Source organism: Apteryx rowi, unplaced genomic scaffold (genome assembly GCF_003343035.1).
Source record: "Apteryx rowi isolate R43461 unplaced genomic scaffold, aptRow1 scaffold_62, whole genome shotgun sequence".
In the NCBI taxonomy this organism is placed as follows: Eukaryota; Metazoa; Chordata; class Aves; order Apterygiformes; family Apterygidae; genus Apteryx; species Apteryx rowi.
In genome coordinates this window covers 1,804,008-1,830,430 of record NW_020450894.1, presented here as the reverse complement: position 1 = coordinate 1,830,430, position 26,423 = coordinate 1,804,008, and the positions used below count along the sequence as shown (strand labels likewise).

Sequence of the window (26,423 nt, the reverse complement as noted above, 5' to 3'; positions counted from 1 at the left end):
CGGGCCGGGCCGGGCTGGCGGCGCCGGCGAGGCCGGGTGTGTGGGGCGGCGGGGGGGATCCCTTCCCGCGGGGCGGGGGACGCGGCGGGTGGCGCGCGGGGGGACGCGGCGGCCGTGCGGCCGTTTAACGGTCGCGGCGGCATAACAGTCGCCGGCGGAGCCCGCGCGTGCCCCGCGGCGGCCGGGGAGGCGGCCCGGCGCGGAGCTGGGTGTCGCCGCTCGGTGCCTCCCCTCCCCGGCGCGCTGAGGACGTGGCTTTTCGGTCACCGGGCGGCCGCGACAGCGGCTCTCGGCCTGCGGGGGAGCGCTGCCGGCACTGGGGCGGCCTCTCCGATCGCCGAGGGGAAGGATCCTGCTCTCGGGGGGCCGGTCAGTCTCCTAGGGCTGCGGGTTTGCCGAGGGAGGAGTGGGGGTGGGGGAAAAATGTGCGTTTTTGCTTTTCGCTTGACGCTTCAGCGGGAGTTTTCCAAGCGCCTGGCGAGCTCTGGGGCAGCCCGCGGTGGGTGCGGAGCCGGGGCCGGCCCGGGGGGCCCTGGCGCCACCCGTGGAGAACCGCGTCGCGTGGAGGCGGCGGGAGACGGTAGCAGCAAACGTTGGGAAGGCTGATGTATGTGTGGGGTTTTGTGGGTCTTCTGCGTGAAGGCACTTGGAACTGGCTGTTTCAGCAGAGGGGATTTTCTGCTGGTGTTAAGCGGCTGGTTAATCGTGGGCAGAGACAACAGACAAAATACTAAAGGGGTGTAATGTAAGTGTGTTATCTTCATTTTATATGTGTATATATGTACACGTATATTTATTCATATTAATTTTGACTTGATACTCATTGCCGCGACATGGTGAAATCCATTTTCTTCTCAGGCAGCATCCAGTTAGGACTTTTGGCAATCACATTACTAGCCGATGAGGTGTTTCATCTGTGGTAGTTGTAAGCTGTGAATGGTCCTGTGCGAGTTTGTGTTTGTGCCCTTTTTTCTTCCATTGATTTAGGAAGAAGGCATTATGAGGGTTTCAAAAAAATATTTTTGCTTGTTTGCTTTGCACTTTGGAAGTCCCAGGAATGTTAATTCTGGTCTTTCCTGCTGGCTTTGGAGGATGGCAGGGTGGTATTAAGGAAGTTTATCTTGAACTTAAGGTGTCTTGTTTTGACTTTAAGGGAAGGGATAAGGGAGAATGCTGAAAGCTTAACAAAGCTTATTCAAAATATTGATTAGTTGAAGGTAAATAGTTGCAAACAAACAGACAAGGTAGTCAAACACCCTAAAAACAGTCCTCTTCCTTTCTTAAATGCTTATGCTTCACTGCCATGGCTTCTGTGGTTTATCCTGCCTCCACATTTTTGCTCTTTCTACTCCAAATTTAATATGCTGTTTACAGTATAATTAGAAGACCAGTTTTTGAGGATGAACTCCTAGTTGTCTAATTTTCCAGGCTGGAGACGATGCCAGGTTGGAATGTGCAAAAGACTGGGTGAAGAAAGAAAAAAGAGAAAACAAACAAAAAACCACTCTATAGTTATTTCTACATTATAAATAAGTGAAAAATGTCATCATGTGCCAGAAGGTTTTCTTCTAGAAAGCTAGCTGAGATTGAAAAGTTGTGAAGAATAGATATTACAGTAGTAAATGCTATGAATATATAGGTGATTTTAAGGTCAAAACCAAGACTCAGTTTTAAAAAGGCTGCATATCTTGGACAAATAAGACTTATATTTGCATGTGTTGACATGAAGTGGGTAGTAAATCTCGGGCTTCAGGCTGTAAACTGATTACATGAGGAAAGAACTTTTTCCTCAGCATTGCACAACTGGCAGTGTTTTGCTTTCTTCTGAAGAACTCTGTTATCTTCTGCTGTTTGGTGGGAGGGGAGGGAGAAGCAGAGAAAGAGAACAGGCTCTTCCGTTTGACCAACAGACTGTATGGTTTGCAGGCCTGGAAGGACCTCAGTGCTGCAAATCAGTGCCTTGGGTTCCTTTCTGTGCTTCATGCAGCCTGTGTATGCGACTTTTCACTGCCTGAAAGGGACTAACACTGTTTGATACTTGGATGGGTGCCAAGTTTTCATTCATCAATGCGGAGAAGTGATCTGGGACCTTAGATGGATGTGCTAGCAAAACTGCCTGCTAAGATGCCTCTTCCAAGGCTACCTTGCCTTCCCACAGCTCCAGCTGTAGGTGCTCTTTTCACCAGAGGGAACCCAAGCAGTGTAGATGCACGTTACTACTAGAGGGTGCTGGCAGACCTGGGTGGCCTTTCCTAGCTGGAAGGATGGGAGTGTGGCCCAGATAGACCTGGGCTGCGTAGATGCAGACTGTTTCTCAGATGTGAAACAGGCTTGCCGTGTTTGTCCTGGCTGGATGAGAATGGAAGTGTGTTAATTCAAGGATGGTGTAGGATGAACATGACTAACCAATTTCTAGGCTGAAGTTGGTAAATCTACATGCCAGTGTCCCAGAGACAGACTAGCTAGGTACCTATTACTCAGGATCTCCATGCCCTGCTCTGTTTTGCCAGTCAGATGTGGCCTGAGTTTCCATGGTGCTTGATATATCCAGTTGTAGCTGGAATCTGTTTAGTGTTCAGGCATGCTTCATCTTTGAGAGAACAGTTCTTACAGTGGAAGCTGGCCTGAAGAAATCTTTAAAAGTTATTGGAAGAAGGAGCAGTAGGTCTCAAGAAGTCTTTGTGAGCCAGGAATTCTGAAAAGAGGGAGGCTGAGCAGTGACTTGTAATTTATCCAAAGGAGATTGTGAAGCTGAACATGAAAAGTCTTATGTCAGATTTGCAAATCATTATAAGAAGCATCTGTGGATATGAAAGAATAAAAAGGAATTATGTTTTTTCTTATTCCATCGCTAATTCTTGTGGGGGGACAGGAGTAGTGGATTATTTCATCACTCCTCAGAATTCAGGATGTGTATGGTGTCTGAATGTCCTTTTAAAATGCAGCTCCCAGTGACTGATTTATCTAGCTATATTAAGCCACCTAGTGTGAATAGAATCAGGTTCTGCCTTCAGCAGTGATACCAGTGTATAATAAATCTTTCTTCACTGCTGTCTTGGTTGCACAGATACAAGTGTTTGTGTAGCTGCTTTGAAGGCTGCAGGGCAATCTGACTGAAAAGATCTCTGCCAAAAAAAAATTGAAAGGGAGGCACAGAGAGAGATTCCCCCACCTTCCTGCCCAGCTGGTTCATTTCCCAACCCTCATTGCAGATATGGTCCCTCAGCCACAGTTGAGGGAGTAGAATAGAATGGCATGAGCTAATGCTAAGAAACTGTTCATGCATCATAGCCTTTCCTCAGTAATGATAATATCTGGTATCTAGAAGTTTGGGCAGATGTCACCCATGCCCTGCTGATAGGGACAGTAAAGTATGGCTTGCTACGTGCTGCACTAATAAGTTAGTGACAGATGGAGCTATACTCTAGGTCATGAGAGTGAATAGGCAGGGAGTCTAGTTGTTGGATTTCAGCACTGTCCTCAGGTACTTTCCTTTTCCAGCTGTACAAATCCACTCTTGGGTATATCTTTCAATGGCATCTTAAAGAGGCAGTTAGATCCAAAACCATTCTCTACCAGTTACCAAATGCTGCTCTGTTGGCTTGTACTCACCAGTCTGTGGCCAGCCAGGTAAAGGTGGAAAATTAGCTTATTTATGATCACTCTGTAGTGTACCACATATGTAAATGGTGCAGATTGGTCTTTAACATGGGAACACCTCAGGTTGGTAGGTCCTGGGGGAACTCATTTGGTGATGGGCACTGAAGAGGAATCTGCTGGAAGCAGGGGCAAGAAATAGGTTGGAGTAAAAGCATGAGGCAGTACTTGGAGAATGGAAGTAAAAAGACATTTCTGGGCATAGAAGATGTCATGGAAAGCACAGCTGATGAAATGAGTAGAGATGTGAACCAAACTGAAAAGGACTGGCATAGAATTGCTCCTGCTGAATTCCAGCTGTTTGCAGAACATCACTGTGTTTTATACTTCTGTTTAAATTAAAATATTTTTCCTTCTTTCTCCTCTTCCCACCTCCTTTTATTTAAGTGAGAAGAAAAATGACCTAAGTACCTTCCAGCCTTTGTGGCCAAGGGCAAGAGTGGGGGAGAGGGCTACCGGGAATATGGCTTTGCCTGGGAGCTTGGGGAGGCTGCCTGCAAACAGAGCCCTTGTATCGCATTGCACTCACCATCATATTACTGTGTTCCTGCTTACCTTCTTCAGGTAGGTTGAATGTATCTGCCCAGAGGGGTGCTTGTCTCACTGAATTTGGGGAGGTAGAAAGCATGTCCAAATAAGGAGAGTGAAGGTAGGGAAATAGTCTTAACCTTTGGCTTTGAGCCTTGAAAACAAACTTAAAGCTAGTAGTAATAGCTGGTCTGGGAATCATGCGGTAATGGAGCTCAGTGTGCTATGCCCTTGGGGAATCCAGTGACAAACAGGGCTTGCAGCAAAGGACAGACTGACTGCACCAAACAGGCAGCACTCCATTGCAGAAGAGTTAAGGTGGGTGGTGGGGAGGAACTTGCAGAAACTAGGAAGGAAGCAAACCCTGATGCTCCGAACTCATTTAATGCATGGTCTGACTCATGGAGCACTGCCATTGCTGTTGGGGTCCTCTCATCTCCTGAAATTACTGTTTGCAGAGGGCTGACAGGCCTCTAGAACAGAGAGGCCTCTGCTTCAGACCTGAAGAAGGTCTCCCATGTTTGTGTGTTGCAAGCTTGTCTGTTACACCAACTGACAGCTGGAAAAAGATATTGCCTCTCCCTACAAACTTTGCCTCGCTGATATTGTTAGACCTTCGCAGCAATACTGCTACTGATACAGGCTCTCTTCCAGAGACAGATTAGGTAATGGTGGTTAGCCAGATGAGTACATGTTCTTTTTTTTTTCTTTTTCTTTTCTGTATTTTTCCTTCCCTGAGGAACCTAATTGTTGTTGTACAGTCATCTCCTCCTTTGAAAAGAAAAGAGGAGGTCCATTCCAATCAAGACTCTATTTCACATCTCCCCATGTGAACTAAACAGTGTGTCTGCCCATAATTTTGGGGTTCCCACGACTGACAACTATCCCCAAAACTGTCAGTCCTCCGCTACTCGCTGCTTAGCATGTATCTGAATTTTGAGTCCCACCCTTTCCTCTTTGACCTCCAGAGAAGACTTGACCAATGTGTGCTTGTGTTTTTTCTGGCAGTTACTCCTTGCTCCATGCTTCCAGGAAGACATTCAGTAACGTCAAGGTCAGCATTTCCAGCCAATGGACTCCCTCCTACCTAAACAATACAGCCCTTGAGCTCCAACCATATGAGGTAAGGACACCTGAGACTAGCAAGTGCAAAGAAAGCTGGGTAATTTCTTGTACACTTAGGTGGTGCTGAAGAGGTCCCTTTATTTGTTTGCTAGGGATGCTTGTCTGAATATGAGCGAGAACTTCAAGTGTCTTAGTAGTAGCTCTCTGGATTATCAGTTGTTGGCGAAATCTTTCCTAGTGTCCCCAGAGAGAAACTCCCTAAGGAGTTATGGTGTTCCAATGGAAATCGGGACCCCAGCAAAGTCTTGTGTAGTAGCCAGCAGAATGGAGAAGGTGGGGAGGAAGAGAGAGGGATCCTACCTCTGAAATGTCAGAGGCAGCAAGCACGAATAGTTATTGGGGTTGTGGAGAACTCTGTAACATCCTTGCTGTGGTTTTCTCTGTGGTGTGGGCATTGCCACAGCGTTAAAAGGTTGGCCAAAGTAAGAGAGCAGAAAACTGTCCTGAAAGTGCTACCTGCTTAACCTAAATTGATACTGAAGAATGACATTTGCTTGTGCCTCTTAGAGGTCTGATTTTCAAAAATGATAAACATCCCATGGCCATTGTCTTTAAATCCCAGCATCAACAAAAGCAATGGAAGTTTTGGCAGTGTTTGCTTGCAGAGAAAGAAGTTGTGTGCTGCTTCCATCCCACAAATGGGAATGCAAGATTGGATATACTGGCTTACTCCCATAGCCCTTTTAGGAATGTGTTTGGTTTTTAGCAGTGGCTGGTCCTGATGCTTTTGAGAAGTGGAAGAAATCTTATGTTAACAGCTCAGTCACAGCATGAGACCCATTAAAACAGGGAGTTCCAGGTGGCCAGCTGCTTGAGTTTTGTCTGCATCAGAAGTCTTTGATTCTTTGGACATTTGGCTGAAGAATAAATGTTGCCTTTGTGTATTAATTAATAACAGTAAAGTGGGCCTGTAACGTCTTCAGGATTTTATAATCTAGGAAAAGGTACTGAGCATCTTGGGGATGCTAAAACAAAGTACAAGGTGTTTATATTTAGTTCCTTAACTGACATTCAAAAAACTAGTATACTTTGGAAGACAGTTGCAGTATGTCTGGTATATGCATGACTTAGTGTTTGCTGCATGTTGAGGTTTATGTGTCTGTCCAAGAGGAAAGGTTAAAGTGGCCCTTCTTTCCTTACGGTATCAATTTAAGTCACCTTGGTTAGCAGTAAAGTGGATGGCGCATTTTGAGAAATTGATGGAACGCTAAAAATGTGAACAGAGGCATCTCTTAACATGCTATCAGTTTTGAACTTTGATTTCTTTTTTTAACCACAGTTTCCTATTTTACTATTACGCTTAAGAAAAAATCCTTAAACAAAATGTTTTGCAATTCTTGCATCAATAGACTCTACTATAATTTTATTAGAAGGATAACCTAGATCTTTACTTTTCAACCTTTTAATATTTGTGAGTCCTGTGGAGGTTTTATAATGGATTTAAGCCAAATGACAATCTTTCTAAAACTCTTGATAGCTTGTAGACCTCCAGGAATCTGTGGTTAAAAGTTGAAAGCCACTGGTGTAAGTAGCTATTAGTGGTCTCAAGTGACAAAAACTATTTTTCAGCAGCTTTATTTTTTTCTTTGACACATGAGACTTAAGCAGAAGCTGTGTTGATAGGCCTTTCCTTAGTGTTGTCTGTACAGGGTATTTTCTTGGAGGTGGGAGTCAAACTAGGACTGATGATATTTGAGTGGATGCATCCGTGGGTCAGGTTTGGGCTGTATTTTTTGTTTGGTTGAGCTTTTTTTTCTAATGGAGGGGATGGTGGGGAGGGGGGAAAACTCTGTCCTGATTAACTTTATTCATTCTTCAGGTCATCCTCAAAACTTGCTATTTTCAGCTGATTTCACTAATCTCAGTTTGGGGATGACTGAGTCTTTTCCCTTGTTTGATCATATTGAAAATAAAATGAAACTTCAGGGTAAGCGGAAAAAGTAGAAACAAAATTAGTGGCCTGAGTTCATTGTAAATAGCAGTTTCCAACCAGTCTATTTCTTCCCATTGTTCCTTTTGTGTTTGTTCTTTCTGTTTGTGGTCTGTCATTTCTTATTATGGTTGTTGCCACAAATTCTTTAAGGGAATTACTCATTTACTGAAGACAGCAACATAAGTACAGAAGAGACATTGCATATAAAACAGAATATCTCTTTACCATATTATTCATTGAGATACTCATGGGTGTTTCTGTGTATGCAGCTGTCAGCTACATGCTTGTTAGAAATAGGGTTTGTATTGCTAATCATTTTTCTTAATCCAAGTGAGATTGGTGTTTCTCACTTCTGATTTGCTAGCTTGTCCTTTAAAAGTGAAGCAAGGTGGAAGTGGCTGTTTTCTATAGTACATGAAATAAGAATTGTTCTTGATTTGATAATTAAAATGTTGTAGGAATGGGAGGTTGCTGGGGCCAGATGCTATTTTGCATTGGAGTTGGGGTTTGAACTGAAGAAGAGTAGAATGAGCTCTGACTCTCCTTGTGTGCCTGATACAATTTTCTCCCTGTAGCTCTGGAACAGCAACCATTTATTTCCAAATGCAGAAGAAGCCACTCTCTTCTTGGGAACGTTGGACACTATCTTTTTGTTTTCCTATGCTGTGGTGAGTAACTCTAATTCAAAGCTGCCAAGCTTTGGTAGAAACTGATTAGGAAGATCATACCCACATTTGGAGGGGATGAATGGGATCTGCTGCTTGGACTTGTCTAGCATGAATGGTGTTTAAAAGCTTAGTACAGCAGCAGGTTTTTTCCTTTGGTTCTGTTAGTTCTGCCAGTGCCTGTCCCCCATGTGAAGGTGTTTGTTAACAAATGCAAGAGAAATACTATCACTCCAAAATTTTTCACACTCCTGTCATCAACTGGTGGAGGAGTAGTTCTATCTGTTCAAGTGCTTTCTGTTAAAAATTATTAAAAATAATAAGTTTAATGAACAATTTAGAAAAATAAGGGTTTCTTTGATGGCAGAAGAAGAGTTTTTTAGAACGAAGCTGCAGGCTTCATAACAATACCATCTGGGTCAACTTGACCCTTCTGTATCATTTTAATTCTTGCAGATCACTAATGCAAACCTTGTGGCTTTGTTTAACATGAAGTTTTGTTTTCAGGGTCTCTTTGTCAGTGGCATAGTTGGGGATCGCCTGAATTTACGCTGGGTTCTGTCTTTTGGCATGTGCTCCTCTGCTCTGGTGGTAAGTTGGAACATACTAGTGTGATTTAGAAAACTCTGTCTTAGGATTTCTGGATATGATTTTTCTTTAAGAATAATAGACTATTTAATAGGATCTGTAGCTGTATCTCAGTGGTCTCAAATTGTGGGAGTACCACATTAAGTAAAACTTAGAAGTGAGAACTTGTAAAACTTTGTACTGGAAACAGTTTATTACAAGTTTTATTATGTCAGATGTAGGTCTGCACAAAATTACTCAGCTCTTCCTAACATATCTATTTCTGGATACTTTGATGGAAGGAACTTCATAAATTTGAGGCACTGTCTAGACACTTGATGAATTGTTTTTGTACAAGGATTTGAACTTTTTGAGATGGTTTTGCATTATGACTGTTCTCCCGGTTCGCATATGTTGTCGTCAAAGCTTTTCCTTCCAAACACAATCTGTGTTCTCACTAAGCGTACATCTGCTTATGTTGTAATTGGTGGGAAGGCATATATGTCACAAAAGAATGTACTCTTAAAACAAAAGAGTTCTTCAGTTTCAAGCCACTAAAGATAAGTGTGAATCAATTTTATCTCATTGTGGTTTTCTGGTTATTAAAGTAGTGGCAAAATGTGTGGAGTGTTCTTGATTTATCCTGTGACTACAAACCCTGTTATGGCCTATTGCGTTCTGCAAACACATGACTGCAGACATGCCTCAAGCACAGCGTGCCACGAAGTGTGTTTGTTTTGGCTAGTTTGCATTAGAGCTCTTAGTAATTTGAGACCTGGCTGTAGTATTTATGTTAGATTTTGCTGAGGGAAATGACTGCTCAGGGTTTTGTGTTTTTATAGGACCTTGTGAGTTCATATATCAGTACAATAGCAAATCGGAATGTTACTGTATCTTTAGCATTGTTGCTAAAAGTATTTGTCTCTTTCTTCTCCTCTCCTGTTATGACTGTGCTATTTACAAAAATAAGTCTTTTAGAGTGGAAGTGCCATGAGCTTACTTCTCTCTAGGAGTTGTTTGGGCTCTGGATTTAGTGCTGTCAGTGGCTCAGCAGAGGGTGCTATTACCTTTGAGCTGTTTGTTAAGCAATGCCAGGTCTGACTGTGGCCTAGCCCCTGTAGTGTCTTCTCCCTGAAATGTCACTACTACTTTTTTTTTTAAACATCCCTCCCTCCCCAGGTTTTTAGCAGTAGTCTCAGATTTTTTACGTTTTCTCTTCTCCTCTCTAGGTATTTTTCTTTGGCACACTCACAGAATGGTTACATTTCTACAACAAGTGGTTCTACTGCTGTCTCTGGGTTGTCAATGGCTTGCTGCAGTCCACTGGCTGGCCCTGTGTGGTTGCTGTCATGGGCAATTGGTTTGGAAAAGCTGGGTAAGTTGAATTTTCAATGACTCACTTATCTAACCTGCTGACCATTGCAGACTTAGCTGAAACTCCCAAACCAAAAGGCATAACTTTCTGTTTTGCCAGTCCCAGTAGAACTGCTGTGCTTATCTAAAGAGACCTACAACAATTTAAGATTGACTGTCCAAGTACTAAACTAGTTATTAATATATACAAAATGTTACAGACCTATTGACTGCTCAGTTTCTTTAACACTGAAAAAATGTTTTCCTGTTAGGTCAGAATTAAAGTTATGTGGGATGAAACATAACTTTCTTCTTACTTACTTACTTTATTTATTTATTTCTTTATTCCTGGAATTATATAACAGTTTGGTGTGAACACAGTTGTGTGTGTTAGAGGTAGAGGTCCTCACTTGAAAAGTCCCAAAGTGAGGAATGGCTGAATTTAAACCTTCATGTTACTGTAAAACCTGTTCCTGTCCATTTACCACTAAAGAAACTAGATGGAAACTGACTTTTTGAAAGGTTGTCTGTCACAGGACGGGTATTGCAGATGAGCTCCAGCCACAGCTTGTAACTCTGTTGCCAGCTTGCCTCTGGTTTAGCACAGGTGCTTTAGGATAGAACTTTCCACACTTATTTATTGGTACCTGCAAGTTTTTCTGTGTTTTGCTTTAAGTGACATTTGATTCTCTTTGAAGAGGGCAAGGAGAACGCTATAATTTTATATGTAAATTAAAATTCATTCTAACATCCTATCTCTTTCTTGTTTCTAATGTCAACCTCTCCCCCCATACCTCCTTCTAAATTTCCTCCCCCTTCTGCAGGAGAGGTTTTGTGTTTGGACTCTGGAGTGCCTGTGCATCTGTGGGGAATATCCTGGGAGCATTCCTTGCCTCCTGTGTTCTCAAATATGGCTATGAGGTGGGTAGCGCTGTCTAGCTTCTAGCTAGGACTGCATGTCTGACTGGGTTATGCAGAGATTGGTTTCTTACCCTGTTACAGAGCAGATAATAGCAATATTTTTCTTCTTATCAGAGTGCGCAGTTTCATCATCTTGAATTCTGTGATAAGAAGCAATAGGCAGAATAGAAGAGTTTTCCTTTCATGACCCTTTAGATTCAGAAGCTATGAGCTTGAGACTTCCCTTTAAATGTGACTGTTTTTGAAGAGCCCTAGTGCCATAATGTACCCTCTTCTGATTTGGGTGGCTCAAAGTGCTCTTCAGATTCACATCTGTCACTGTTTCTCACTTAACTAAACTCACTGCTGCTGGATAGTGGTGAGGTTTTGACAGGCGGGGGGGGCATGACTTCTAAGTGGGAAGAGCTATGGCACAGCATTGCATTGCTATAATGTTCCAGGCAGGCAATTAGCAGAGGGAACATGAGTGAACTGGAGCATGCTGGAACACATGACCTGTGAGGAGAGGGTAACAGGGCTGAGCTCATTCAGCCCAGAGAAGAGAAGGCTTAGGGAATACTGAATAAGCAGCCTTCCAGTGCCTATAAAGAGGTTACTGAGAAATCAGAGCCAGGCTCTTCCCTGAGTTGCATGGTGGTAGAAGAAGAGGCAATGGGTATAAACTGAACCAGGAAAGGTTCCAAGTGGATATATGGAAAGTTTTTTCATTGTGAAGTTAAGGACTGAAACAAGGGCATGGAGTCTATAGAATCTCTGTCTTTGGAGGATTTCAAGACCTGACTGAACAAAGCTGTGAGCAACCTGGTTTGAAATCAGTGTTAACCCTGCTTTGAGCAGTCCCTTCTAACCTGGCTGAATCTGCAGTTCTGTGTTGGGTGAGCTCCTTCCTCACCGCTGTCATCTCCATACACTAAAACCTTTCTTTCAGTGTGGTTTTTCAGCTTAGATAGAAGCAAGTCTGTTCAGGGGGTGCAGAGATTGCTTGTTTCCAAGTTAAATGGATGTAGTCTGGATTGTTATTGCTATGTTTACTCTCTGACAGGGCTGGAATACAGGAAAATCCTTGTTGGTCAGGGATGCCGGTGTGACTGAAAGCATTTAGAAAAAATAATCTTTTATTTATATTCAGTATGCTTTTCTGGTGACTGCCTCGGTACAGTTCGCTGGAGGAGTCATCGTCTTCTTTGGGCTTCTAATTTCACCAAAGGAAGTGGGTAAGTAGAAGAGAGTTCTACCATTTTAGTCTGTTTGTGGAAAACAGGTTTGCATCTTTCTCTTTAGTACTAAAAGTGCTGCTAGTTCTGACAGTGCTTATCCTCAGAGCTCTTCTGAAATGGTGTTGCACTTCTGTGCATTTAGTGGAGTAAATGCTTTCCTCACCAAGATCACACTAAATGCTGCCTTGGATCATGTGCCTGGGTATTTTTAAAAGTAAAATAAAACAGCCTGGTTCTAAGGTCTCCATTAGGATATGCCTAGTTTCCTGTTTTCCTTCCTGGAAAATTGGTATTTTTTTAACAATCAGTAGGAGCAAATCATGGCAAGCTTTAACTTTGCACGACGAAGGGAAAGTGCTTTGTGTGTACATGACTCCTTCAGCCAATTAAATAGTGCTCATGTGGGGTAAATGTCCTGTTCTGAGAAGATGGTGGGCAAGGCAGAGTGTGACAGGAAAACAGAAGAACTTTGGGGCTTTGACAGGGCTGTGGAGGTTTCCCAGGTGTCTACAAAGGCTATAATGTTGGTAGCACTAAAGTAGTGGAGCATGTGGGTAAGCATTCAGCAGCTCGGAGAGCACAGGGCAGTTCCTAGGCCTTCTGCTGCGGAGGAGGCGTTAACAGGTGGCAGCTGTCAGAGTAGGTGCTAGCGCACTCAGCCTCTTTGCTCAGGTGAGGTTATGCCCAGGAGACAGGCCCAAGGAGTCCAACTGCAAAACAAGGGGGAAAATGCACTAATTTGTTGTGTCTTCCAACAATGGCCAGACACTCAGAACAGACAAAGCCGACGCCAAGATCAGAGAGAATACTTTCAAGAGTACTAGAAGACAAAGGGTAGAAACTGGTGACACTTCAGAACACTATCTAGAAGAGTTTCTAAGCCAAAGGAGGATGGAGGTATGGGAGAGCAAGGGAATTGCTAGAAGGGAGAATTTCTTAAAAGAAGCAAGTGTAGCTTTAAAGTGGGGAGAGGGTGGACTGGCTGTGGCCCGTTGTTCCTGTTGTACATCCTTTGTATAATTTAGGCCTTCCTGAGCTTGGAACAGATGAAGAAGGCAGTGCTGAGGAAGATGCCAACAGACCTTTAATGGATGATAATGATGCAGATGATGAGGACTGCAATTACTCTATTCAAGCAACTGACACTGATAACCAGCCAAAGGCCATTGGCTTTTTCCAGGCTTGTTGCCTTCCAGGTGTTGTACTGGTGAGGACTTTTAGCACACAGATTCTTGAGTGAGGTCTAACTTTTTATGTTGTTAAACACATATCTGACTTTTTGTGTTGTCAACATTTGACATTGACATGTTGACCATGTGTTGTTGTTGACATCTGACTTCTTATGTTGTTAAAACCTTCGGGGTTGGGACTGTTATCCTTGTGTGTATGCATTATAATACTATCCTAATATGTGGTTGCATGTCAGTCTTCCTGTTGGACTCTTGCTTCATTTGGTGCATGTAATGAGCCAACTGTGGTAGTAGAGAGTCTACCTTTTTTGATCCTGAATTTAGAAGGGAGGCCATTAGCAAAGCAGGTGGTTGTAGATACTCTCTTGGTAAGGTAGCTACTCGTTGCCCTGAGGAATGGGATTCTTACTGCTGACTGAGCATCACAGAGAACTCTGTGGCACTGGTATTTGGGTTTGGTGTTTGTGTGTGGTTTTTTGTTGTTTTTTTTTAAGTGCCTTTGGGCAGAAAGCCTGAAAAAGCCTTAATCAACATGATGTATTATGTGGCAAAGTCTTTTTATAAACAACTGGCAACAGGGCCTGGTGATGCAGTTTCACCATTAGCTTAAGCTGAACTGAATCTTGGTTACATCTCCATCCTGTCCTTTCTGTCAGAACTTGTACTTCTGCATCAGCATTGTTGCCCAATTCAAGTATTTGGTTCAGCTGAAAAATTAATCTACCAAAAAAAAAAAAAAAGATATTTTTCCTGTGCCAGTAGGCCATGTGTCCCCTGAATACTAGAGCTGGTACAAGAAAGGGGGCAAGGAGGCTGGCTCAGTAATACAATATGAATTCTCTTGATTGATCGTGAAACAGAACCACTGAATGGATGGTGCTGTCAGATACCCTTAATGAGTAAAGCAGTTGGTGGTTGCAATTAAAGTAACACAAAATGTAGAAGGGGTAGGTAGATTGTCAGCATGCAGAGTGCTGGATAACCACCACTCTGTGGTGTTGCTGAAGACCTGGGTTCCGGGATGGCAAAAGGAAGTGAATTCTCTTGAGGTCTTTCCTAATATGGCACTTTATATGGCTCATTTTTCATTATGCTAAGAATGGGATGATGTACAAAGAACCTTTAGGCGAAATACGTTGGCAGTAGTGAAGGCTGCCTAAGCTGATGTATGACTTTTCTTTACTGGCCAGAACATAAGGAGGTACCAAACAACTGATGTTGCTGTTTTGGTACTTGAGATTCTGAGGGTGAGCTCTCTGTGCTAACCCAGCCATGTGAACACCTCTGACATGAATCTGTGAGTTTTATCTGATGTCAAATCAGTGAGTGAGAAACCACATAGTGAGAGAACCTCCAAAGCCTGGTCAAAATTATACAAAGATATTAGTTGACAAATTTGTCTATAGTTTCTCTCCTCTTTTACTGATGAATGATATGATAAAAGAGTTTTAGTATAGACAGATGTCCCATGGGCCTCTGGAAATTCAGTGTTTAATTGGTCTGGCAGTTGGCTGACAGTTTCTAAGTGTATTGTAATAAATATAGCTTGGTACAGTGCAGCTCTACGTACCAGAGCCAGCAGAACTCTAGTGAACATCACTGTCTTACATGTGTGGTGAAGATTGCTTTGTGACCTTTAAGAGTGGAAAAGCATTGACAATACAGCTAAAAAGGGTATATTTATTAAAAGAATCTACCTTGAGAAGAGATGATTTGGGGGCTTTTAATATATCAAAATGTCTGCTTGTTAAAATCCAAAGACAAGTGCATGTGCACAGTCCCAAAAGCTGTGGTCCCAACAGGTTATTCCATCTTCATTTGCCTCTTCAAATATGGGTTCCTTCAGCTGCCATGTCAGTGTTTATCAGGAGGCCGTACTAAAACAGTGTGCCTTATCCTTCTGCATGCTGGCCCTGCAATCCCCCAGAAAGAACCATTGTCGCGTGTGGAAGCTCTAAAGGCAGAGCTCTCCTGCTAGCTAAGGAGAATTTGAGCCCAGCAGCCAAGAGCAGGAGGCTGCCTCAGTGTTGGGTTTGGAGGCCTGTACTTAGCCTTGGCCAAACCTTTCATCTTGTATCCTGGAATACCTGTCTGGGGATTATGAACAAAGATTTTTCTTCTGGTGCTGTAACCAGGTGAGCCTTCTGAACAGCAGAAGATAGCACAGAGAAACTGCTTCACATAACTTTTCTCATCATGATGCACAGATGACTAAACCTCAAGCTTGTTTCATGTCACACAGTTGGCTCCATTTTCTTTAGTAGGTGAATTAAAAATGTTTTTGTGGGGGGGGGGGAGAGAAAGCTTGATGTTAGTTCTTCTCAAGGTTACACTGACAGCATTTTAACTCTCTGCATTCAGTGAAAAGAAAATAACCTTCCTGGCAATGATTTTCTTACTCTTGGGTTCCCTTTGATCAGTATTAAGCTTTCATAGTGCTGCCTCCTTATATGAAATGCAAAAGCACTTCCCGCTGAAAGCTTCAGCTGGGTCCAGAGCTTTATGGGAAGAAGCAGAAATGCAGTTTGCATTTCTCAAGTGCTAACTGCTTGCTGGCTGACTCTTTGTTCCAGTATTCTTTGGCCTATGCCTGCTTGAAATTGGTGAATTACTCATTCTTCTTCTGGCTGCCCTTCTACCTCAGCAACAACTTTGGATGGAAAGAAGCTGAAGCTGACCAGCTCTCAATTTGGTATGATGTGGGAGGAATCATAGGTGAGTGATCAAGTGAATGACATTTTTCTGCAGTTGCCCTGTTAGTATTTGAAAATGAAAGACAGCAAATGCAGCACAGAGCAGTCATGCCTAGTGGGATCTAGCTAACTGAATATATAAAAGGGCTAGTTATGTATGTGGCTGCTTGACTGTTTTCTAAAATGCAGAGTATGTGAGCGCCCTAAAGAGTTTATATAAGATTTAAAGGGTGCCATCTTATTCTTGTATGGTACCCCCTGCAGGCATTTTTCTTTATGTGCTAGGACTTTTGAAGGGTGCCATGTACAAAACAGTGCTCCAGTGCTTCCTACTTCCTTTCTGACAGGTACCCTTGAGGGAGAGGTTAGACTTGGACTTAGTGGGTTCTGTACTGTCCCTTCAGCGCAGAGCTCACCAGAGCAGGCATAACTGTGTTGTGAAATCCAATCTAATTGCACTTGTTTCTGCTTGCTGCAGAATCTGCTCCTGTTCCTCCAGAATGTAGTGAAGAACATACTGTCTGTCTGGGCTTCCACTCCCCAGTGTTCAATTTCTTGCTTTATACCCTAGTCCAGTTAGCCTTCGTAGAATCAACATCCTTGTTCTGGTCTGTTCAGGGTCAGTTTTTCTGCATCTCTGGCCTTTTCTGTATTAGGCTTTCCCCAAACGTCCTAGTTCTTACCAGCAGAGCAGTTTCTACAGAGGTGGCAGTGATGCGTATGCTGATCTTTGTCAGCTATTGGCATTTCTTACAAACCCTACACCTACCCTGAGTAGGTGAGACAGCAGGAATGAGACCCCTGTGTGCTAGTGCTTTCCCTTTGAAGTAGAACTTCCTTTTTTGTCCACTTTCTATTAAAGAAACCAGCCACAATGTTAAGCTTGCTCAGATCAGGAGTTGTGGTTGCTGTGATGGTCCTACAGGGGAATGAAAAGAAAAGCAGGATCATTGCATGCCAATAAAAGAAATATTTCCTGGGAAAACAGTATGAGTAGTTTGCTCTGCTCTGTCCTGGCCACCTAGGTTTGCTCTTGCCTCTGTCATGGGCAGTAAGGGCAGGAGACTTAGTTTTCAGAAGTATAGAGAAAATGTATTTTCAGGAGTATAGAGAAAATGTACATTAATGAGAAAGCAAGAGGCCACTGCACTCAGTGAAGTGACCCAGTGTTGTTCAAGGTGTTAGCATCCTGGGCCTGATGATGTTTTATTTTTTGCAGGTGGGACCATCCAAGGTTTGATTTCTGATGTGCTACAGAAGAGAGCTCCAGTGCTAGCAATTAGCCTGCTCTTTGCTGTAGGCTCTCTCTTTGGATACAGCCGTGAGTATGTTTTTGCTTCATGGTGATTGGAAGCTCTTTTGATACTTAAGGGAGAAACAGAACACAGCCTGTTCTGATCACGTTTGGCTTTCTGGTCTTGAAACTGCTTCTGGATCACTATGGCACCTTTTGGTGTATTTTGTTTGAACTGTGACACTGCATAAAACTATACTGAGCTTGGAATCCAGGAATTGGGGAGGAAATCTGTTCTCTGGTTAATGAGGTGGAAAAGAATTAGCTGAGTAGTTGGGTTGCCATGAAGTGGTGAGTGATGGCACTAATCCTTCTCCAGTGTCAGTGAAATTTCTGGCATTGTCGTTGTGTCAAAACTGCAACTGGTAAAGCAGCAAATCTATCCCAACTCTAACAGGAAAGGGAGTCTAGGGACAGAGCTGTGCAGGAGCGTATCTACTACAAAGAGGCAGACGCTCTTAGACTTCACCCCTTATGCTTCTGTATGTGGTGAAATCTAAGAGTTTCTCCCTCTCTGGTGGTAGATAGAGCTCTCAGTGACTGATGTTTTTGTAAGGAGCCTATCAGGAAAACTGAGTAAAAGGGCAGGCAGATCTAGTTTCTGTGAAGTAATGGCTGTGAAGCTATTGTAAGGGTAAGGGGTGTGCATCTGCAGTGGTACCCCTGCTCTCCGGTGGTACCAGAATGCTTTAACTCCATTGCCTGTCACTTCACTCCTCTGTGTCTTCCCCCGTCTGTAATAAAAATGAAGTGGCGATGCAGACCTTATTCTGTAGAGCACTTTGAGGTCTGTGGGTGGAAATCAATGCCAGAGCTACACATGAACAGTAAAGCATGTGTTTCTGAAGCGTGCTGACTCAGCTGATCTCAAAGTAAGGTCAATAGGGAATCATCCTTAAATAGTAAGGGTTAGGTTTGGTGGTGTTCAGTGGAGTTTTGTAGGCCCTTGTGCTGACTCATTGCTTTCATCAGTGAGTTGGAAGCAATATAAAATCGTTGCTGATAGCACAACAGCCAGAGGTGCAGGTGTCTTGTGCTTAATTCAGAATGCACTACTGCCCAGCTGGATACAGAAGGCTTAGACAAGTGATACAGAGTTACTGCACTGGATAATTAAATCACCATCAGCCAAACTAGGGAACATTTTTATGCTCTTAGCCTGCTGCACATCAGAGTGAAAGCAGGCCAAGAATATATTAGAGGGCTGCAGTTTGCCTTACGCATGATAACTTGGCTGTGTGTGGACCCTAAGTTGTGGTTGAGAGTAAGGAATTCAGGTGATGACTGGAAGCGGGGTATCGAAGAAAACAGTAATTCTGAAAAGCACTGAGGGATTGTAGTGGAAAAGCAGCTGCGTATATACAGTATGATGCTGTTCCTGAAAAGGCAGACAGATCAGTTGGATATCCAAGTGTGGTTTTGTAAGGAGGAGTAAGGAGATTGGGTTTTGTGTTTTTACCCTCTTGTCCAGCATTGTTTAGATAGTTATTGGATTGCTACCTCCAAATTTAATATTTGCATTTTAAAAAGGATGGTGAAAAATTTGGAACAAGTGGAAAAGATGATTCAAGTGCTAAAAGGAATACTTTATGGTCGGAGAGTTGGAGTTGAATCTCTCTCACTTCCCCAGAAAGACAGAGGAAGGATTCTCTTACTATGCAGATGGATTTTCAAGGAGAGTAAATGCAAACTCTGTCTCATGAAAAAAGGCATAATGAAAGTTGGAAGCCAGAGCCAGGCAAATCTAGTACAGAGGCAGGGCATAAATGTCTGATGGCAAAAGCGATTTTCTGCTGTAAAGTGCTGTCAGGGAACTGGTGGATCTTCAGTCTCTAAATGCCTTTGCAAGAAGACTAATCTTTGTACAAGTCTCCAGTCAAATAGTAGTTACTGTTGTCAGTACATGAGTAACTGAATGAAATTGAGCAGATAGTTCAAACTGGATATTTGCATGCTTCTTTCTGATCCTAAATAAATAAATTGCTTTCTCAAGTTCTTTTTTTTTTTTTTACACTCATCTGATCTTTCTCCCACAGGTTCTCCAAACAGCAAACCTATCAATGCTGTGATCATGGCAATTACAGGTATCATGTAAAATACCACCGTTACCCTGGTAGAAATGTACATTGCAGAAGAATCAGCAACACCAGCATCAGGTGGCGGTAATGCATTTGTGTGTGCTGCCATCTCTGCTGGTTTTGCAGAAGGAGTAAAAGCTGAGGTCCAATTTATGGTGCTTTTGGAATGTGGCAGTAGGAAAACTAATTTGCAGATGGGGGTATAGACTATATAGAATAAGGTATTGGAACTATAAAGCTCTGCCTTATCTTGCTATGATAGAGACAGATTTATGCCAAAAATACCTAGCAGTGATCTGTTATCTAGAGCATGGACACATGCTAGCTGCTGCTGTCTGTGTTACAGGAGCAATAATTTCTGGTAGAGGGGTGAATATATGGTGAAGTTGTGAGCTGTAACAGCTAAATTCAAGGGTGTTTGTCTGTCAGAACCCCAGATGCGCTGCGTAACGTGAAGGGTCACAAGTTTTCTGTGCTACCAGACATACTATGCTGTGTTACAGAATTAAGATTAGCTTGCACGAATAGAGCCTTTCTCTTGGAACACTCCTACTTCAGAACTCTCTGTTGTGTGGAGTTTTTTTTTTCTTCCATCTCTCCATCAGCCCCTGGAGACTGAGGCTATAGCATGGGGGTGTGCTACTCCAAAGTAGAGACCTATCTTTATCTGCTTCGTGTTGAGGGTTTGCTTGTGCACGCTCTTCAGCAGTAGCTTTCTGTATTCAGTTCAATGCATCCTGACTCTTCTTGCAGAGTGAGCCACGTCCAATTATTTTGGTTTTGCTGTTGGATGAAAATGTGCATGTTGGCTATTTCCGTGTGCATACTCCATGCACACAAGCTGTGCTGCAACTGTATGCTTCAGCTGTGACAGTTAATTTCTACCTGCAATTAGTCTGAGGTCACTGTACATAAAATTCTGATCCTGAGGTTTGCGTGATAGAAAAATCTGTGTTTTTAAGATGTTCTGTTGAGAATCCCCCTGCTTGTTTTTCATCAAGGCTGTTTTCTTGGCAATTTCAGGATTTTTCATTGGAGGCCCCTCTAACATGATCAGTTCTGCGATTTCTGCTGACCTGGGTCGTCAGGATCTGGTCAAAGGCAGCAGTGAGGCTCTGGCAACAGTCACAGGAATTGTGGATGGAACTGGTAGTATTGGTGCTGCAGTGGGCCAGGTGAGGTGAAAATAAAATATTTTGAAATTTGTTTGGGATTTTTGTTCAAAGGTAAGGTAACAGCAAAAACCTTTGTTTAAAGGAAAGTTTACCTATGTAACCAACCAAAAATGACATACTTATCACAAACTTAACAGTGTTTACAAGGTAATTTAAAATTTGCTCTTATTTGCAGTTCTGGCTGGGTAGATGAGGGGAGAGCAGTGGATGTTGTCTACCTAGACTTCAGCAAGGCTTTCGACACTGTCTCCCATAGCATCCTCATAGACAAGCTCAGGAAGTGTGGGTTAGATGAGTGGACAGTGAGGTGGATTGAGAACTGGCTGAATGGCAGAGCTCAGAGAGTTGTGATCAGTGGCACAGAGTCTAGTTGGAGGCCTGTAGCTAGCGGTGTCCCCCAGGGGTCAGTACTGGGTCCAGTCTTGTTCAACTTCTTCATCAGTGACCTGGATGAAGGGACAGAGCGCACCCTCAGCAAGTTTGCTGACGATACAAAACTGGGAGGAGTGGCTGATACGCCAGAGGGCTGTGCTGCCATTCAGAGAGACCTGGACAGGCTGGAGAGGTGGGCAGAGAGGAACCTCATGAAGTTCAACAAAGGCAATTGCAGGGTCCTGCACCTGGGGAGGAATAACCCCATGCACCAGTACAGGTTGGGGGTTGACCCGCTGGAAAGCATCTCTGCGGAGAAGGACCTGGGAGTGCTGGTGGACACCAAGTTAACCATGAGGCAGCAATGTGCCCTTGTGGCCAAGAAGGCCAATGGTATCCTGGGGTGCATCAGGAAGAGTGTTGCCAGCAGGTCGAGGGAGGTGATTCTCCCCCTCTACTCAGCCCTGGTGAGGCCACATCTGGAGTACTGCGTCCAGTTCTGGGCTCCCCAGTACAAGAGGGATGTGGCACTACTGGAGCAAGTCCAGCGAAGGGCTACAAAGATGATTAGGGGACTGGAGCATCTCTCTTATGAGGAAAGGCTGAGAGAGCTGGGCCTGTTTAGCCTGGAGAAGAGAAGGCTGAGAGGAGATCTTATCAACGTGTACAAGTATCTGAAGGGAGGGTGTCGAGAGGATGGGACCAGACTCTTTTCAGTGGTGCCGAGCGACAGGACGCGAGGCAACGGGCACAAACTGAAACACAGACAGTTCCATCTGAACATGAGGAAAAACTTTTTCACTGTGAGGGTGACAGAGCACTGGAACAGGTTGCCCAGAGAGGTGGTGGAGTCTCCTTCTCTGGAGATATTCAAAACGCGCCTGGATGCAATCCTGTGCAACGTGCTCTAGGTGACCCTGCTTGAGCAGGGGGGTTGGACTAGATGATCTCCAGAGGTCCCTTCCAACCTCAGCGATTCTGTGATTCTGTGATTCCCTTTTCTATCTAGGGCTGTCTCTTACACCTTGTAAATCTAGCACCGCTTGCTTTGATAGTCCTCACAGTATGCTGCCAGGGATTTGAGGACTAGACAGTTGCAGAAAAGGAAGCTGATAGTGTGCCTATCGGACATTCTTATTTCTCAAATACAAGATATGACTATGTGGAAGAGCACAGTGGTGCTTTGGGGAGAGGAGGACTTAGTAGAAAGAATGAAGCCAGTTCTCTCCCAGGCCCTCTCTAGTGCTGGTGAAATACCAAGGACTTAGGCAAGGAGTACAAGTTTCTATACAAACTCAAATCCTGTTTAAGAATTTGTCATTTATTGCCTAATAAATACAATTGTTTTGTCTTTCTTTCATAGGAAAGATGCCACTTAGTTCCATTAAACATGGAAAATTGCAAGTGTCTTGTGGACTTCTTAAAATGCACTGTTACACTCAATTTTCTTGTTATATTGTCTTCAGTGTTTTCGCCTTCCTCCACACATACCACTCAAACTTACGTCATCATAAAAACTGGATCTTTAATTCTGAAAAATTTCACCGGTCTTCCTATTCTAACACTGCATTTATTTCAAGAGAGACAACCATGATGTCATTCTGGGGGTGTATGAATAACAGCAAATGCACAATGAATGTGCTAGAAATCAGATCCTGTTTTGTGCTAATACAGCCGGTAGTGAAGAAGAGAGGCCCTTGTACAGCAACTGAATATAAATCTGCTAATAAGGAATACATTTTCTTTTGTAGCCTGTATAGCCCTATTGAACTGGGATGTGGTTCAAAACGGACTGTAGTCTCAAGTATCTTGCTTGCGATGAAGGGTTAAGTAGTTAGTGGTTGCACAGCTCTTGAAAATGGATCCTGTGTAATTTATAAGCCATTCTAGAGCTTTTAGTTCTTCTGAGAGTACTTATATCCACTTACGTCCCAGTGTTCTGCACAAAAAACTTGTATTCAATGGAGTCAATTTGTCACCTTTGAAACTGCAGTTCAGTTCTGTCTTTATGCTGCTATGAGTTACTGTAAAGCTTCAGGACGGTATCTCCACTTTGCTGAGACTGTGGGTTTTATACAGAAAGGCTGCTGTCCTAAGTCATCTATTGTGTCAGGGAAAGATCAGCTGGAGGGTTTTGTGATCAGCTTTTTATTGAGTGTTAACAGCCCACAAATTCTAGAAAATGAAAGAGTGGTGTCTGAAAGTCATGCTTATCTTCATAATTTCAATAATTTTTCCCCTCTCTCTTTTTAGTATCTAGTGTCTCTGATCCAGGAGAACCTGGGATGGATGTGGGTTTTCTATTTCTTTATTCTAATGGTAAGAAATCTCCTTTTTCTTTCTTTTGTCAAAGTTCGACCTGCAGTAGAATGTTTTTGCAGGAACCTGAAAATTGTGACCTAGGTATGCAAGGTGTTCCTGCAGCAGCTGCAAACTCTGCCTGCCGTTCCCAAGGTGATCTCTGGTGTGCCTTTGCCTCAGGATGTCTAAATCAACCAGGTTCATTTTAACTCCTTTAAGGTCACGTTGCCCAACAGCAACTGGGGTTGTGGCAGAGAGAGATTTGAAAATACTTGTCTAAAAATACCTCTATGCAATTCCTAAAGCTTACTGCATTTGACTTCCAGGGCAGGGTTTTTTTCCCCTTTCATCACCATGGTACGTGATTCCTAATATTTTCAGGGAGCTGAAGTTAAGCTGCTTGCTTATCAGCCCTTCAAGATTAATGAAAGGAGTGATGAGGATTTTGAAGCTAAAATTAATGCCTTGGCCTTGTATGTGGGAGAGGAGACAGTTCAGGCCCTGATCTTCTCAGCATTGCCACAGTGGTGAATGCTGTACAAATCATGCAGTATAGTCTGTGGGAAGTGCCAGGAACTGTCTTTACATCTGTGCTGACAAGTGAAAAAGCCACTTTGGTTACCTTCAGAGGCAGCCAGGAGGAAAGCCACTAAGGAGGTGAAGAGCACAGCTTCTTTATGAAAAGAAGATCGCGACAGTCAAAATCACATATGCTTTCCTTCAGGCTCAGTCTTTCCGTCTGCAGGGCTGTTTTGTCATCTCTTCTCTTACCATGTCTTCCTGTGCAGGCCTTGAACCCACACTGCAGCACAGGATGATTGTGGCAGTGTTTGCTCTGCACTAATTGTCCTGGGTATGTTTCTTTTCACAGACAAGTTCAACTGTCCTGTTCATTTCACCATTAATAGTGAGGGAGATCAGATTGCTTCTTCATGAACGGTACCCGCGAATGCTGGCTGGATGACTCCCGTTTCCACTGGATGGACTGTTGTATGGACCTGGCAGCTGGGAGACTAATGAAAACTCTGAGAGACTTGTTTGTTACATCCTGCAGGTTTGGACTAATTCAGAATGGCTCCATGAGACTTGATTCACCTGCTTTTGTGAGCTCAGTATTGAAATACCAAATACCCGAATGGCCTGAGACCATCCACACCATCGAGCTGCTGATCTAAGCTAGACAATCCACAGGACTGGTGTAGGTCTGCCAGATTCTTCCATGTCAGCAATCACACTAAGATCTTCTGTTTGGGGGGGGGGGGGGGGGGGGGGGGGCGGGTGTCTCACTACTATACTCATTCTTATTTATTTCTGGATGTCCTGACCAAAGGTCAGATGTTTAAAACTGACAGTGGAGAGGCTGTCTTGCAACAAATTTTGATGCTTTGTTGTGCTGGTAAAATCATACAGTGCATTTCTTGGATAGTCTAGAAAGGGCAAAAATGATTATTTGGAATTTGCGCTGTCCAGGTGTTTCAAAAATGCTGTTGCTAAATCTCTGCACAGATGGACCTCTGCTATTCCTAGCTTGCAACTGTCTTGTATTCCAGCAGGTTCTTATGGAGAGGTTAACTCCATATTTGTTTTTAGCGTTTTTTTTAATAATATTACTAATCTCTGGGAAATGAGATTTCAGTTTCTGAATATTTAAGTAGACAAATAGTGTGCAATATTTGGATAACACTTTACTGTGATTCCTGAAAATATGCTTTAACAGGTCCTTTTTCTCTAAAGGATCCTTGAACGGCTTGGGGACCGGGAATGGGACACAAATACTTTCACTAGCAGTTTGTTATTTGAAATCTGATCAGTACTGACCAAAAATGGACTGTTGGGTGACCCTGTGAAGGGAGCTGGGCTCACCAATTCCATTCTCATTGGGCAATTGTCCATCTCCAGCAAAGGAGAACCAAAACTGAATTAAAGGAACTTAAGGGACCTGGCAGCTCTTAGATATGAGCTTCCAGACTGGGACTGAATCATACCCTTAGGATAGCACAAATAAGCAAGTGTTGCGGTCTCCCCTATGCTTCTCTGCCTGTGGCTGCATAGGAGACCCCAGTTCCTGGGTTTTCAAACTGAGTTGCATCTTGTAAAGAAAAATAGATGCAAGTCAGCTACAAAAACATGTGACTGTACTTAGTATGGTAGTGTCTGAGCATTTTCCAGTACTGTAGTAAGGATAACTGACTGACACCTCTCACATTTGTTGGTGACGTTACTGAGATATTGCATAACCTCTCAACAAATTGTTTTCTGCTTTTGCCTTGGAATGCTTCATTATAGTAGGTACTTGCTAACCAGCAGAATTTCTGATCAAATATACAGTCTAATTAATCAGTGATGCCTGGATGGGAATGGGGAACAGGGAAATTCTTAGAACTGAAAATTTGAAACTTTTTTAACAGGGAAAGTTGCCTTTTAAAAATGTAAAGCAATTTTTTTTAATTTATGAATGTCAATTTTTAGTCATGTGATGATTGTAATAAGTGGAACATTATTAGTGCCTTACAGTTTTTTCTGTATTGAATGGTTGCTTCATGATTGCTGCTTCTGCAACAACAGCTCTTCATACAGCTTTGCTTACTGGGAAACTCGGTTGTCCCATTTTATACTTTTTTGACAGTCTGTCTTTCTGGTGGAAGTGATTCTTGCATTCTTTGTTAACCCGCAAAAGGTTTCAGTGCTTGGGAAAATGATGCCATTAATCTTGACTAGGGACCTGAATCCTGTTCTTGTCTCTTCTCATTCATGTTCCAATTTTTGCCAGTATAATTAGAGCAAGGGACTGAGAATCTATCATCATGCTCTCAGAATTATGCCCTGGGGTTAGTGTTCAGGTCCCAAGCTACTTGTTAGTCCCTGTGCAAATAGAATCAAAACTCCTTGAAATTTAGTTCCAAAGTTGATGGTGGCACCGTTTGCCCCAGCCATGGTGTCTGAAAGTCTGTGGTTTCAAATTCCAACCGGGATGAGCTTTTTGGCTGACTGTCTGGGTGCTAGATAAGCTTCTGATGAAAGGTGGGGTGGGAAAGGGACATGGCGGGGGGAGGAGATGCAGCCCCCAGGAACAAATGGTTTCCTGTAAACAGTTCTGTCCCCTCTTGAGAAGTGTCAGAAGTCTTGCGAGCACTGCAAACACAAGCTGCCTAGCAGCTTGCGTGTAAGTGTGCAGTGGTGCTTTGAGGCCACTGTCGATTAGCTAGGCATTCCTATGTCTTCAAGACTTTTTTTTTTTGGTCCTAGATTTTTGGTCCTGTCTGTTTCCTCGAGGTGCTCAGATGCAGAAAGGTTTTAAATTTGATAATGTCTAAATTGATCTCACATGAATAAACTTACTTTGACTTGATCTGG

The 26,423-nt window shown here is 43.2% G+C and overlaps 1 protein-coding gene across 3 annotated transcripts; it reads left to right on the top strand.

Moving 5' to 3' along the window:
* The first annotated feature begins 4 nt into the window (after positions 1-4).
* On the top strand, positions 5-26,423 carry SLC37A3 (solute carrier family 37 member 3). 3 transcript variants are annotated; one of them, XR_003256360.1, is made up of 16 exons: positions 213-369; positions 4,045-4,221; positions 5,194-5,308; positions 7,819-7,911; positions 8,416-8,499; positions 9,705-9,850; positions 10,653-10,749; positions 11,879-11,963; positions 12,992-13,173; positions 15,730-15,871; positions 17,069-17,170; positions 19,180-19,227; positions 20,245-20,396; positions 23,022-23,087; positions 23,941-24,267; positions 26,316-26,423. XR_003256360.1 is itself a non-coding variant. In XM_026083876.1 (15 exons), the coding sequence occupies exons 2-15, from the start codon at positions 4,121-4,123 to the stop codon at positions 24,031-24,033; spliced, it is 1,506 nt and encodes a 501-aa protein (XP_025939661.1). In that variant the 5' UTR covers positions 5-36; positions 4,045-4,120; the 3' UTR covers positions 24,034-24,316. The 3 variants fall into 3 exon arrangements, 2 of the variants coding, with proteins under 2 accessions (XP_025939661.1, XP_025939660.1); XM_026083876.1 differs by lacking the exons at positions 213-369; positions 26,316-26,423 and adding an exon at positions 5-36 and having other exon boundaries at positions 23,941-24,316; XM_026083875.1 differs by lacking the exon at positions 26,316-26,423 and having other exon boundaries at positions 23,941-24,316.

Excerpts from the sequence above, each read along its gene's own strand:
- SLC37A3 (XM_026083876.1), top strand. The coding sequence starts at position 4,121 with ATGGCTTTGCCTGGGAGCTTGGGGAGGCTGCCTGCAAACAGAGCCCTT. Across the intron at positions 4,222-5,193 it reads TTCCTGCTTACCTTCTTCAG|TTACTCCTTGCTCCATGCTT; the intron begins GTAGGTTGAATG and ends TTTTTCTGGCAG. Across the intron at positions 7,912-8,415 it reads TTTTGTTTTCCTATGCTGTG|GGTCTCTTTGTCAGTGGCAT; the intron begins GTGAGTAACTCT and ends TTTTGTTTTCAG.